The sequence below is a fragment of the Electrona antarctica genome, assembly GCF_951216825.1.
Source record: "Electrona antarctica genome assembly, chromosome: 12".
Lineage (NCBI taxonomy): Eukaryota > Metazoa > Chordata > Actinopteri > Myctophiformes > Myctophidae > Electrona > Electrona antarctica.
This window is the reverse complement of record NC_136793.1, coordinates 28,828,946-28,844,213: the sequence shown is the minus strand read 5'-3', so window position 1 is coordinate 28,844,213 and position 15,268 is coordinate 28,828,946. Positions and strand designations below refer to the sequence as shown.

The window sequence follows — 15,268 nt, the reverse complement described above, 5'->3', positions numbered from 1 at the left end:
TGTCTGTCACACTCGAAATCATCATAATTTGATGATTGTATATTATGTACAGTTAATATGTGTGTGTGTGTGTGTGTGTGTGTGTGTGCGTGTGTTAGGCTGCGTGCACAACAGTGACACTTGGTGGTGAAAACCAACCAAACACTATTTTCGTGCTCGGACAGACTCAAGGACCCAGGCAGGGACACACATAGCTGTTTATAGGAGTGGTTGCACCACTCAAAAATATAAGACTGAGGTTTACTGAATTGTAAATTTTTGCTCTCTGCTTAGGCCTTGTTTCTTACCACAAGTTTATGAACATAAAAGACAAATAAAAGAGCACCGCAGAAAGACGGACAAACAATGGTTGGTCCTTTCCATTGATTTATATGGTTAGGTAGTAAGTTAGTTTTGTATAAAATTCTACTCAAACTTCAAATAAGCTTAACATGATTTTTTATTTTTTTACATAGTACTTTTTTACATTTCATATATACTGGTAAGCAATATATCTTGCAAATCTATAAGAATTAACATAACCCTGACCTCCATTTGTCCCAACCTTTTCTCCTTTAGCCCCTCCCACATTTATTTCTGTAGTTGAGTGTATACGCTGCCAGGTAGACATTGAAGACTGTGACAAGATCCACCTCCTTTGTGGGTATGACCACTTTATTGCCACAGAAATATATGGGCAGTTGGGGTCACAGTATGCCAGTTTCAACTACCTCTACCACACTTCCTGTTTTACTCTCCAACCATTTCTATCACTCTACTCCACTTCTACTTCCCGATGGGTTGCCAGTTGCCACTCTCCTTTTTTACCCCCTGCTCCCGTTTCCTCCTTCCATCATAGCCACCCTCATTAACACATAACAGGATAACTACATGCGTAGCAGGGCTCTGATTTAGCTGTTCAACCCGATTAGGCCTTAATGAGCTGAGACCAGCCATCTGAATGTAAGTGCACAGAGTGGCATAGCAATGAGTCACATGCATGCAACACGCACGCGCCCTTGCACTCTCTCTCTCGCACACACGCACGCACGCACGCACGCACGCACGCACGCACGCACACACACACACACACACACGTTTTTGTGAATACCGTTTTGTTCTTCATTAGAGTAAAGCAAGTCTGTCCCTATATTTTAAGACTCACAGTTGTGTTGGCTTATTTGTTTGGCATTAGATTTCCATGCATCAAACTAAATATTATGTATTATATATTGTTATATATTGTTGAATCTATCCAACACAAAATAGCATGTTCAAGTTGTACAACTTGTATTCTTTGCAATAGCTTTTTATATATTTCAAGACTTGAATTCTGAACAGACTGTACTGTAGATAGACAGCCAAGGCCTATACCAAGGCCACTTACATATCTGGCTTCTTGGTTGGGTAAAAACAGTGCCGACGTCTTGAGGAAAATGCCTTGTTATTTACATAGAAGTGTGGATCTTTGTTGTCACATCATGGGAACGAGGGCTATAAATGACTAGAATAATATATAACCGATACGTGTCACAGGCAATGAGAGGAGTCATTATGGGACAAATAGACAAAGGTGATATTAGAAGAAAGTGCTTGTTTCAAGTTACATTTATTGATTAAAAAATGTAAAAGCTCTGCAATAGTTTGATTACAACTTCAATAAAGACCCCCAAAATAATGTGGTATGCGATCTCTGGGGTACAATGATAAAAATATATTCATTATAGACAAAACAAATGAATTCTGTAATGAATAGAAATAATAGAAGCTCATGGCCTCTCCTTTATCTTCTTTTTTTCTCATTCTCGTCTGTGGGAGTTTATTAAAGACCCACATTGCCCTTGGACATTCAATCAACTTTCAATCACGAGCAATGGATGTATTCAATGAATGCAAAGGCCAGCAATTCATTACAACAATCAGAGGATGAAATCTCTCTTCCTTTCCTTTCATCCTCATCATAACCCCCCTCCCCCCCTCATACATACACATGCACTTTTATCATTGCTCCAGTTAGTACCAAACCTTTCACCTTCTCGTATACTGTAAACAGAGATGTTACATTTGTTTGTTTTTACAAAAAAATATATATTTTTCAACTTCTCCCACTTACAAAGTGCACTGCATAGAATAGAATTGCATCGTGTATGTACTTTTGCAAAGGCAATTTGTAGTTGTACAGTACAGGACAAATTCAAATTATCTTTCTAATATGCAAACAGAAATCTGCCACAAATCTAACCCATAAAAAAAAACTAAAAACCAATTTGTAACATAATATTATATTATGGCGTTTAGTTTGTGGGCAGTATCATTCATGTTTATTAGTGAAATAACTGATGGGTTCGGAAGTTTGACACAGCAGCAGAATGGTGCTAACAGAATTAAACTTTACTACCCTTAAACTAGATGCCTGAATGTATGTACACTGCTTAAAATCCTCCTGTTTTTTATTTTGTATTTCCTACCCTCTGCTGTAGTGCCTGGAGGTCTTTCTCAGTAACTGGTTCTGCCCTGGTTACCACAGCTTTACTCCCCTGTGGATCAACTACAATTGTCATAACACAGCACATATCCACCAGCTCCTCCTGGCACCTTTTCATTCCAGCATCCAGCTCTGCTCTTCGCGTTGGGTCCCGCTTCAGAGCCCCCTTCTCGGCCACCGTGAAACCCAACAGGCCTGCCAAAACCTTGTCCGACAGCACCACGTCTAAGTAACCAGTACCATCAGATATGGTGACACAAATCTGCCACTGACCACCAGTAACGGTCAGTTTCCCAAGGAGAGTCACGATGAAGGCTTTGACACGGACCTCTGTGGCTTGGGTATGTGGCGTGGCGATCCGGTTCTGGAGAAGGCATAGATAGCTGAACGGTGGTGAGGTTAGGGTGAGAGCAGTGGAAAAGTTCTCTTCCCTTGTAGAAACAAGTTCAATTTCATGAGCTGTATTTTGAGCACGCTCAAACTTAGATTGCACTGTATTACTTTCTTTTACATTAAGAAAGCAGGAATCTATGTCCTCATCCATAACATCATCCCCCTCATCATCAATCACAATATGGCGGCCACCATGTGATGGCTGCAAAGAGAAGGGCTTGGAATTCTTTTCCTCTTGCTGGCCTCTAGCTTTCCTACCAAAGCTCTGACTGTCTCTTTCTTTGTCTTTCTTGGTAAATGTGGGGTTGCCAACGCCAAGCTGTAATCCAGAACGATTCACTGTCTGCTGTTGTGATGTTCTGTCAAACCGATCAGTCGGTGGTGTTGTTGCACTGTCAAAGCTGTTGGGATTTGCTGTTACACTACTGCTACTATTACTATTGCTCCTGTGACTTCTGTCAGACGGTGGAATGCTGTCTGCACTTTGCTGAAATATTACACTGTCAAGCTCATCCAAAGGGAGGTCATCGAAGTCTTCATCTGGGAAAATTTCATCTGCCATATCCTGATCTGTCATCCTGTGGTGAGTTGAGGAGGTAGAAGATACTGGAGTAACAAGAGCTGAATCCCCTTGATCGTTTACCCAGTGATGACTCTGGGTGGATCCACTTCGGTTGCTTTGAATCAACCCAGTTCTGTAAGAGAATAAGGAAGTTTCAATAATATATAATATAATGAAGTGAAATAACAGCACAGTTTTTTTTAACAGCACTGTCTATGGGTCATTAGAAGCTAGATAGGTTTTTGGTAAAGGGAAAGAGCACTACAAAAATATTTGAAAACCGCAAAGGGTATTAATAAATATAAATAATAATAAAATAAATATAGTATATAATACCAGTAAGACGCCCTGAGGGCAAGAAGCAACCTCAAGGTCGCGTCACGCATCCGCCTGGGTGACGCGTGCACGCATCCGCCTGGGTGACGCGTGCACGCATCCGCCTGGGTGACGCGTAAACGCATCCGCCTGGGTGACGCGTGCACGCATCCGCCTGGGTGACGCGTGCACGCATCCGCCTTGGGGACGCGTGCACGCATCCGCCTGGGTGACGCGTGCACGCATCCGCCTGGGTGACGCGTGCACGCATCCGCCTGGGTGACGCGTGCACGCATCCGCCTGGGTGACGCGTGCACGCATCCGCCTGGGTGACGCGTGCACGCATCCGCCTGGGTGACGGAAAACTGCTGGGCTGGCGCTTTGGCATGGGGGGTCAGATCAACATATGGAATGAATTCTGTACTGGCCAAATATGGAGCGTGTCTTGAGTGTACAGTGTTTGATGAGGTCAGATCAACATATGGAATGTCAGAACAGGTCAACTCCATACATGGAGATCTAAGGGTGGCAGCGGAGGTTGGCTGTTGAATGGAGAGGTATCAGTCGAAAAGGAGACATCGAAGAGGAAGGACGGGTGGGGATGGATCAACATATGAAATGTCATAGAGAATAGAGATCTAAGGGTTTGAGGTCAGATGTAGAGTTGCTGGCTGGCTCCATATATGCAGATCTAGGTGATGATCCAGTCTTCTCCATGTATGGCTATCAAGGGTTTGATGAGGTCAGTGTTGTGATCTGCATATATGGAGATGGCCATATATGGAGACGTGATGTCATGAGGCGTGCTACTTTTTGCAGGTTTTCATAGTAATCTGCGACCTATGGTCGCAATAAATAAATATTCAAATGTTTTGACACAGAATCAAAGGTTGTTTGAGTTTTTACACAGTGTGTGTGTGTCAGACACAGACACACAGAGATTTCATCACCATCACCGACCAGCACAGGACAGAACAACACCGCACACAGAACAAACCTGTTGCACTGTTTCTCTCTGTAGCTGAATTTGCAGTTAGACCACAATAATTGTCTCCACCAGGCCGAAGGCATGGGGAGAGAGTATGTTTTGCACTCCGTCCGTGTGTGTGTGTGTCCGTCCGTCCTTCCGTCCGTCTGTTACCAGCTAATCTCCGGCACCGTTAACCCGGTCGATGCCAAACTTTGCACACACACTCCCTGGACGCCAACGATGAACCTCTGCCCTGCATTTTCCAGAACGGCCTGTTATAGCGCCACCATGAGGCAGCTTTTCAATTTTTTTACCTAAAACTGCACCGATCTGCGTGAAACGTTGCATGCACACTCCCTAGAGGCCAAGGACAAACCTTTGACCTGCATTTTCCGCATCTGCCTTTTATAGCGCCACCAGGAGGCCGACTTTTGTAAAACACATTTTTTGATATTACTCCTCCAGATTCTGTCCAAAAATCTCACAAATCGTTACACAGTATCTCTATGGTCATGTGCTCAAGTCGGATCTGTCCGATATTTCATATTCCATCCTAATTGGCTATAATTGGCTTTCACAGTTTGCAAGATTGCCCCGTTTTGAACAAAAGCCACAAATCATGAACGCAGCATGCAATTTACGTGAAATCTTTCACACATTTTCTTACTAGGCTGAGGAATATATCCCACCCTTTTCACATTGGCCTGTTATAGTGCCACCAACAGGTTGATTTTTACAAAACACATTTTTGGAACAAAATGCCTCAAGTCATCCAATTGCCATCAAAGGCAAACATGTTTATATTACTCCTAAACATTTTGCCAAACATCTCACACAGTCCTATCCTCCTGGTGGAGACCTGTGCCCAGAAGGGCACTTTTTGAGTGGTGTAAACCACTCCTACAACTGGCTTTTTTGTGCAGAGAAAATGAGCATGGTTGCTATGTTCACCCTGTCTGACTGACGTAATGAAATCACACCCGGGTGAACAGGGTGAACATAGCAACCATGCTCATTTTTTCTGCACAGACAAAAAACCCTGTTCACCCGGGTGTGATTTCATTACGTCAGACATGATTTCATTACGTCAGACAGGCTATATAAGACCTTACACCACTCAGTTCACACGGGTGTGATTTTTCTAGTTGTATCTAGATTCTAGCCTATATTGTAGGCTACTAGATGTGAGGTCTGCGAAGCGGCCCAAACCTCTAGTAAGAATACCGTTACTTACAAAACAATACTGCAGTTTAAGAACCTCTGACCAGACCTTCCTCACAATTAGTGAGTAAGTGACTAACTAACTAACTGTTTGAATGACTCCCCATTGATGAAGCAGGCTTCCAGTACAGTATTAAAACAATGTCCTTGTTTCCTCCTTCTACTTTCCAGACGAACTCAACACGGAAACATGCTTCTCCATTATGCTACAGCTAGAAATGCTAGCATTTCATATTTTACTTTTATGAGTTCATTCAATTCAACAAGCACAATGTTATGGTGTCATTTCAGTAACCACCCACCTGGATGAGGCCGTGGAAGAGTGGCTCCTGACAGAAGATACAGTGGAGGCTTCACTGAGAGTCCCATAGCCACTTTCCACAATAGGCCCATTGAAAGCTCCTCCCCTCTCCTCCTGGGCTTCCAGGCTGGCCAACAACTCCTGGTCATCTACACCAAAGTCATCCATTTCCTGGTTACCTACAACACCGACCATGTACGGCATCAGTCAGTTTAATTGACTTGAGGTAGGTTCCAGACAAAAAAAAATCTGATGACGATAAAGATCAATTCAAAAAAATGATTTGTTTAAATTACTTTGACAAAGTGGACACAACTTAGAACAAACTTTTTTGTTCATATTCATCATATGCGGAGCCTGGATGTGTGTAATTATCTTACAGGTATTTCAATTTAATTCAGATAGTCCCATCCAAACAATGTAATGACAATTAAATAATTTCAAATGGGTTTGGTTTAATTGCTTTGACAATACGGAAAAACTCAGAACAGAACAAACTGATTTGTTCATATTTATCATGTGTGGAGGTGTGTAATTATCTTACAGTTAATTCAGAACATGTATTTCGAATTGATTCAGTGTTAACAAGAACATTGCAATGGCTTCTTTCTTCCCCAATCAAACAGCTGCCAGCTAGATGAAGTGCATGCCACGGCCCACCCTATCATTATCCTTGCTGATGACAACCACATAGTTGAAGCAACAACAAAACCACACAAGCGCCAGCTTTGCCATACTTTGGTCTGGTTCTGCCGGGATTTCCTGTGCCTCCTGGTGCTGCTGCTCTGCCTCACTCTGTGGCTCTTCTTCGGGCAGACCCAGGGCCCTGCACAGCATCCTTCCCTGCGTGGGGAAAAAACACAGAAATTGCCAATGATCAAGAACCAAAGCCAGCAACATTGTTTTTATCCTCACCTCAGGTGATGTAAGAACAGAAATAAAGCAATACAGAGCAGTATAATCACACATGCAGAGCCTAAATGGCCAGATGATAAATCAAGACTCAAACTCCTCCACGCAGAGTTTCAGGTGCCACTGTAATTCTAAAATTAAAGTATGCGTCTTAACGCATTAAAACCGGGAAAGCATCTTGTGTCATTTAAGATTTTAGCGTTGACTATGCTTCCATTTTTAAACATTTTTGAAAAATCTTGAAAGTGTGAGATCCACTGATTTAGAAGGCGTTTGTAGAATATCATGGATTAAAGCAAAATAAAATATCACGAGTCCTAATGTGTGATTTGTGAAACAGTGAAAGGAGCCGTCTCATAAACAATTAACACAATATGTAAAATCATGTTTTAGTAACATTGTTCCTGCTGTACCAGGTGAAGAAATCACACTGTGGCTTTAACCTTCGCTTTTATGAAATATCCAAGACTTTAAGATGTTATGGATGCTTCGGAATCGTAACATTGCTTGTTTAACCACTTAAAATGCTCTAATTTTTAAATAATAACCAAAAATCACACCTGTGTGCAGTGAGGGGCGCTAATATATTAAAGTCTAACTCATGTTGATTAGGTGATGTAATGGTGATGTAAAACAAACGGTGACAAAACAAACATTAAATTCTCTTTATTGTTAATGGCATTTAATGTTTGTGTTAGGGACAAGATGACGTAAATTTTCCCTTCATTGTCAATGGTGTTTTTAAAACAAACATTGAACTAAAAACATTAAACCTGTATCAAAAATAGCCCATCTACAAGCTCGCATTGAGAGGGTTATTGGGCTATTTTCTCTGTCCAACATGCTTCCATAGAAGACATGCTGGGCTTCTATGGAATCCAAATGAGTACAATCAGTCGTGGCAAGTGGCAACTGAGAACTTTAATGCATGTGTAATTCACATTTTCATTTCAAGAGAAATTCAGCTTACCTGGCTGTTCCTGTCCACCATGTCCTCTACCTCTCCTCCCAGGACCTCCACATTACCTGGAGCCAGCAGCAACACTCCCAGTCTACACACCATCTGTCCCTTTAGCTGGAGCTTCACTCCAGGCCTAGATGTTGGTGGAAAGGTAGGCTGTATCACGGTTTCAAATTAAGCGGATTTATATGGTCCCATATGACGTATATGACGTAGATGCATTTATTTGAAATGTTTGAAATATTTTGAAATGTTTGCCAGAGTATCAAGCTGTAGTATTCAGATTCTAAAAACAAAACAAAAAAACGAATGAAAAAAAAAAAAACGTACATACAAATTGCAAGTGTGACTCGCGTTGCGGCAACCACACTGGTTATCACGAGACTGTCACAATATTATGGTCATATATTGACATTCCCATATATGGAGAAGGGCCCCTGGCGATGTCGTCTATGTCCCAGTGCAAAATGATCCGCTGATGAATAACTACCCGATTAAGACAGATGCGTTCCTGTGCTGGTGCGCCAACATGGACATCAAGCCGGTCACAAGCCAGTGAAGCCATCCCATGATCCAGTACCTGACCAAGTACTGCACCAAGCACCAGCCCCCTTCTGAGACGCTCAAGGAGGTTACGGAGAAGTTGCAGAATCGCGACAATGCTAGGTCCGTTGATGCATTTGCCATGGCACTGGTCGGCTCTGTGGGTGATCGTGACTACATATATGCCCATATATGGAGATCCCTGATGATGTCATGTGATGTCACGAGGCATGTGTGACGGACACGAGATGCAGGATTTCATAGTATATGCGACCTTCGGTTGCAATGAAGCATCAACTGACGTTGGAAAAGTACTGACATTTCCAAAGAGTAAGAACATTTTTGTTTTTCTCCTAACACAGACGTTATGGAATGTAACTCAATATCATAAACGACACAGAGTCACATGCCTGACAAAATCGCCTGTATAGTTCGTTTATTTTCTTATATGACGTGCCTATGGGGATTCCAATACAAAAGAATAATGCCATGCCCGTAACCCAGGGATAGTGGGAGTGGTGTCAGGACTTCTGTACTCTATTGGCTTCATTTTCAAGATGGCATGCTTGTCGCCTGCTCGTGAGATGCACCCGTACAAGCCAGGAGTGATTGCCCGCCAAGCAGCCGATGCCCTTGCGTGTTGTCGAGCACACCGTTTGCATGGAATCGTTTATCATGTGAAGCAAAACATTGTGCTCCCTTCCCTGCATCTCAGCCAATCACAGGCCACGTCTTCCCCAAACATCCTGGAGAAAACAATATTGTGGAAGGATGTGTGAAGGGCACTCCAGTGGCAAGGTCTCACATGTAACAACCTGTATAGTCAAACTCATTCCTCCAAGTGGAGTTAAAGTAATTGTAATCAAAACATGTTTTTTGAGTGAAGGGGGTCCATTTTACAGACCTGAGTGCAGTGCTGAGTGCAGGGATATGCTGGTACTCCATGGCCTCTAAGCTCTGGACTCCATCTGTCACCTGCATAACAGATGAAACAGTCAGTGGTCTGCTTTCTGTCCCCAGAGTCAAAACCAAAACTGTAGAAGCAGCATTCACCCTTTATGCACAACAAAACTGGAGCAAACTCACTCATGTTAGCAGTAGATAACCAACATAATAACTATAATCAAATTAGAGAACCAGAATAATTAACTATAATCAAATCTAAGTTATTCAAATTGAGTAGAAATTCTTTGCAATTTTGACCAAATATCAGTCAAAACATGGGTCTAGGAGTCTCCAAAATTAGGATCGGCCCCAAAAATCTGGCATTGGTCGGGCTCTATCGTTCGCTAGCTTGCACCGGACCTGTAGCAGGAGCATGCGGGTCGTTTTGATCTCCCAGGGCTTTTGGGTGATCTGAGTGACAGCAGATACATCTTCATTTGCACAGTCTGTGCCCCTCCATTTCTGCAGCTGACCATAGGCTGGCTGACTGATGTCCAGTAATGAGTCAACCTAAAACATAATTGGGAATACTTTCAGTTATTGAGGATAGTCCCTGCATATTTAATTATTAATAATCTTAAACTTTGGTATCAATTTGGGTTGTGTCCTTCCTGATGTAGGGCTCCAATTTCGTCGCCGCCTTTACCCGCAACGCGGCCCGCAATTCAGCCGCTGCCCAAACATTACGAATATAGGAGCTTTCTCTGTCCCTTAATGGTATTTTCGTAGCAGCAACGCAACACTCTTCCATGGGCTATAGACCGTAAGGCTATACGGGCAAGGGATCTCTTAAAGGCAATGGCACGTGGACTGGTGATTGGTTAAATTTGGTTTAATTATTGTAACGCCCAAACCACACCTATGCATAATATAACGAGTAACGGAGGTGTTTTAGGGATTTAGACAGGTAACCAAAATACCAACTTTAGTGGGGGAACACCCCTTCCCCACTGCTAAATCCCAAAACGGTGTATTTAGAAAGATGAGACGAAATTGGAGCCCGTATTATCCAAAATACTCTCATATTACATTGACTTATATAATTTATATTGGTGAAACCGGTCTAAAAGACACAACCTTTGCCAGTTAATATTTGGCAAGGTATAACTACCCAACTCAAACCTATTTTAGAACCACCACACAGATCTATTCATGACGTGCCAGCCATAAATGGAGCTTCCCATTCCTATTGTAGGTGCTCCAACCAGGTAGTCTACTAACGAACCATACAAAGCTACATTTAAACCACATCTTTATTTACATTATACATTTTGTCTTTACATCTTCCTGATAATGCTTTTTTTTACATTTCCTAACAGCTTTGGACATTCGACATACACGGTTGTTGCCCAACAGCGATGATATGATGCACCCACCTGGACACAAAAGGTGCCATTGAGCTCTGTCTTGTGGGCCTGGGCCAGTCCATCAGGAAGGACACCATGGCCCAAGACCTTCAGGTCTGCCAACAGCCACTGGTCCAACACCTAAAGGAGGTACACAAACAATATATATCTGGTGGTTGTCTGCAATTACGGCTTTCAAAAACATTCTACGGTCTGTCTGCTAGGTTTTGCTGCTTTACAACGCAAGTGTAATTAACCCAATTAAATGCATACAATAATAACTATGACACAGTCTCTAGGATTAATATCATGTATTCATGATATGAATACAATGTCATTAGCTCAATGTAAAATGGTGTGAGGTTATTTAGCCTGCAAAAAAGAAAAGAAACATCTGAACATCTCAACACATTTGGTGAAAATAGATAACCCTACACTACAACTGAAATTTGCACAGATTGTCAGATTTTAGCTTGAGTGTGAAGTTAGGGGCACTAATATATTAAAGTCTAACACATGTTGCTATGATTAGGTGATGTAATGGTGTAAAACAAACGGTGACAAAACAAACATTAAATTCTCTTTATTGTTAATGGCATTTAATGTTTGTGTTAGGGACAAGATGACGTAAATTTCATTTTCAATTGTGTCAATGGTGTTTTTAAAACAAACATTGAACTAAAAACAAACATTAAACCTGTATATAGGAGGGGCTAGCGCCTCTCAAAAATACAAAAGTATAAACATATACTATTCAAAAGTACATTTTGGACTATTCTCATTATGTCTCCTCTCCTTATGATCGGATTCCTTCCTATTTCTATTCTTCCCTTTCCTCCTGGAAAACTAAATACAAATAAATCACCCACTTCTTTACCTGTAAAGTAAACCTGTCATGTCACGTGACAATAAAGCTTATTCTGATTCTTAATATTAACACATTGTTTTATTGTTTTCACAAAGCTTTTGCAGAACCCTAACTCTCTGAAACCACCTAGTGAATTCACTGACTTGTAGAACTATTATGCTACAAAATATTCCCCATTGAATGCAATGCAACCAAATCAACAAAACTGACAGGCACTCAGTTTTATGTATTATCTACAGTTGACCGAAAGAATAGGGTCACGAATACAAGCGGCCGAAATGAGTTTTCTCTGACGGGTGGCTGGCATCTCCCTTAGAGATAGGGTGGGAAGTTCAGTCACGCGAGGGAGACTTGGAGTAGAGCCACTGCTTCTTCGCCTGGAAAGGAGCCAGCTTAGGTGGCTCGGGCATCTGGGTAGGATGCCTCTCGAGCGTCTCTCTAGGGAGGTCCTCGGTGCACGTCCCACTGGGAGGAGACCTCGGGACAGACCAAGGCGCAGATGGAGGGATTACATTATTGGAACGCCTCGGGATCCCCCAGGAGGAAGTTACTAATGTTGCTCTGGAGAAGAATGTCTGGAGCTCTCTGGTGGCGATGTTGCCCCCGCAACCTGACTACGGATAAGCGGTTAAAGATGGATGTATGTATGCATACAGTTTTTGCAGTAAATGTAAACAATTTGTTTACATTTACTGTACTGTGCATCTCAAATAAGGTGAAACCGTGGTGATAGGTGAGAATTCTCAGCCTGGTCAAATTTATTCAAACGTCCACATTTAACTTCAGTAAAATCTGTTTTTGAAGTTGTATTAATTGATTTTACCCTTCTTGAGCTGAAGATCAATCCAGCTGCACTAAAAAGCCTTTCACAAGCAGCAGAGGTAGGTAGTGCTATGTTTAACTTGAGTGACAGGATGATTACAGCCAGGTAAGATGTAGAAATGTCCACACCTCCATCACCATTACCACCTACTGCCGAGAAAATCATTTCAGTTGAGAGCTTTTAAGATATTCATGGTTTACTGTGAGTGGTTTCCTCCTGTCAGGAACGCAGCGTGAGGCCAAAAAATAAATAAATAAATCTACAGCTGACTTCAAAGCTATGCTAAAAACAACAAATAACGACAACCTTCATAGAAATGTAGTTGAGTCAAAAGTACATTTATTAAATGTAGTGGAGTATCAGAATCATCTTCATTGGCACATCACAGGTTTACACAGGTGTAAAAAAGTGGGTGAATATCGTTTTTGTTATTTTCAGGAAGGGAAAAGAAAAAGTGGATATCTTATGTAGGCCTATTGTATATACATACTAGAGGTTCGGGCCTCACATCTTGAGTTCGGGCCGCTAAACGTATCTGTAAGTCCTTGGGCATGCCCATATATGGATCTCAGGATCTGACAGTCCTCGTCTCCTTTATGCCCATATGGAGATCTGTTAGTTCTTGTCCCTTTTATGCCCATATATGGCACATAAGTGTTGTCTTTTACTGGTTTTAAAGAAATTGCTTTACAAAAAAGTAGTGCAATTTTCTCACCTTAAAACCAACTGTTTATTTGCCTTTAATACCCACTTAGTTATTAATTATATAAGCATTAATGATGAGTAATTCATCAAATATCTAATATAGAGTACATTTATTTTTGTGAAAGTGCCACCAAGTCAGCCCCACGCCACAATACTGATATTATGGTATTTGGTCAAAAACCTTTGTGATACTTTGTCCCTATCTTCCAGGTCCAGCCATGACTTCATGGGTGCGTTTGGAAATGCGCCCTGAACGCACTGGTGTTCTATCTTGTCGTTCGTTTATTCAGTGCACTCGGTGCGTTGTCGTTCGAAAATCCAGTGCCGAGTGCCCGCACTGAGCGACCCTACCCTGAAGCTGGGGTTGTACGGTGTGAATGCGTCACAGCTGTGGTCGTTCATAAATAAGGCACACTGAACGCACTCTGTGACGTCACCGCCCACCACACTCAACAAACTGACCACATTCCCGGTGCGCATTTCCGAACGCACCCCATGTATTATTTTGTATGAAGTGCAGAAGCATCCATCCTTGTTACCTGTTGGTTAATTTGTTGCTGTGAGAGACGGCCGCCTCCCTCCTCCTGCAGCCACTCCACACAGGCCTCCAGCCAAGCATAGGGTACCTGGACATGCCATGAGGTCTTCAGCCAGGCCTGAGCAGCCCGCACCACTCCCTGGGTCTCAGGGGCCATCCTCTGCTTCTAATAGAGATGTACTCCACCTGAACATGATTCTTCTATTACTGCTACCATTACTGCATGCATGTGCACAACCCCAGCCAACTTGCTTACTAGTTGCTCTGGCAAAAATGGTTATTCAGTGTTTCTTAGCATCAATCACTGCACTTAGCGCACTAATTGTGCTATAGACTTAAATACAACAATAGCTACAGGTATATATCATATTAAGTTGAATCACACGCACGCACGCGCACACACACACACACACACACACAGTAAAATGTGGAGTCCAGCAAGAAAGTGGGAAAGACAAATCAACTGTACATATTTATCACTATGATTCGGCACAAACAAGGGACTAAATTATTTTCGCTCCTATGCCACCAAAATGTGGAACGCCCTACCAACAGTCATTAAGACATGTGGATCCCTTGACTCCTTCAAAACCGCTGCAAAAAACGGCTGCAATTCGAAACTGGCCCCCGTAAAATCTGAATCGCTCGTTCTGTTCTTTGACTATATAGAAGTGTCTATTTGTACGTCTCTAAATGTTTTGATGAATTGAACATGGTGGACCCTCTTGTAAACAAGTGTAATGCTTAATTGGGTCGTCCACTCACAGTTAACAGTCTTTGTATTGAGTTTGTGCTTGAAATGTACTGTAATTCTGCAAACTGTTAATAAATATTTCAATCAATCAATCAATGTAATAAACCAGCATTGATCAAAATGCTGGCCACCACCAAGCATTCACACCAAGCATTCTTCGAATTTCTTCCATATCTAGTTGAGATTTAATTGCTGCTAGCTGATTTAATAAAATGTTAGTGAGAGTAGGTAGTGAAATGATTGTTGGGAGGGACTATCATCATATCATGCTGGTCATTTTCCTCACTATCAATGAATGACGTAAAATAAAAACAAAACAAAAAAACAAGGCGCCAAAGTTTTTCAGTGAGTTAACCCACAAAAATACACTTTTCCCCATGTAACATTTTGTCGTAATGAACGGCAATTACAGTAAAACATGAGAGCATAACTATAGCCTAATAAATCATCACCAGTAAACGTCAGATTACCTTTGAAGATCACACGTTTAGGTAAGGAAGATTTTATAAACTAAGGAAAGAACCCATCTTCTGTACATTTCAACCAAACTATGTTGTGAAACCTGTGAAACAGGACGTGCTCCTTTTGGACAAGCCTTGTCCCGTTTGATTGACACCTTGTCTATCCAACGGCTACGCTCGATTGTT

At 42.0% G+C, this 15,268-nt stretch overlaps 1 protein-coding gene across 2 annotated transcripts; it reads right to left on the bottom strand.

The window, feature by feature from the left end:
- Positions 1-1,572: 1,572 nt before the first annotated feature.
- rmi1 (RMI1, RecQ mediated genome instability 1, homolog) lies at positions 1,573-15,230 on the bottom strand. 2 transcript variants are annotated; one of them, XM_079515879.1, is made up of 9 exons: positions 15,092-15,230; positions 13,869-14,053; positions 10,964-11,074; positions 9,948-10,097; positions 9,547-9,617; positions 8,109-8,232; positions 6,964-7,069; positions 6,228-6,405; positions 1,573-3,552 (listed from the first exon to the last, which is right to left on the bottom strand). In XM_079515879.1, exons 2-9 carry the CDS (start codon positions 14,022-14,024, stop codon positions 2,430-2,432), a joined length of 2,019 nt encoding a protein of 672 aa, XP_079372005.1. In that variant the 5' UTR covers positions 14,025-14,053; positions 15,092-15,230; the 3' UTR covers positions 1,573-2,429. The 2 variants fall into 2 exon arrangements, with proteins under 2 accessions (XP_079372005.1, XP_079372006.1); XM_079515880.1 differs by having other exon boundaries at positions 13,869-14,033; positions 15,092-15,170.
- Between the last annotated feature and the right edge of the window lie 38 nt (positions 15,231-15,268).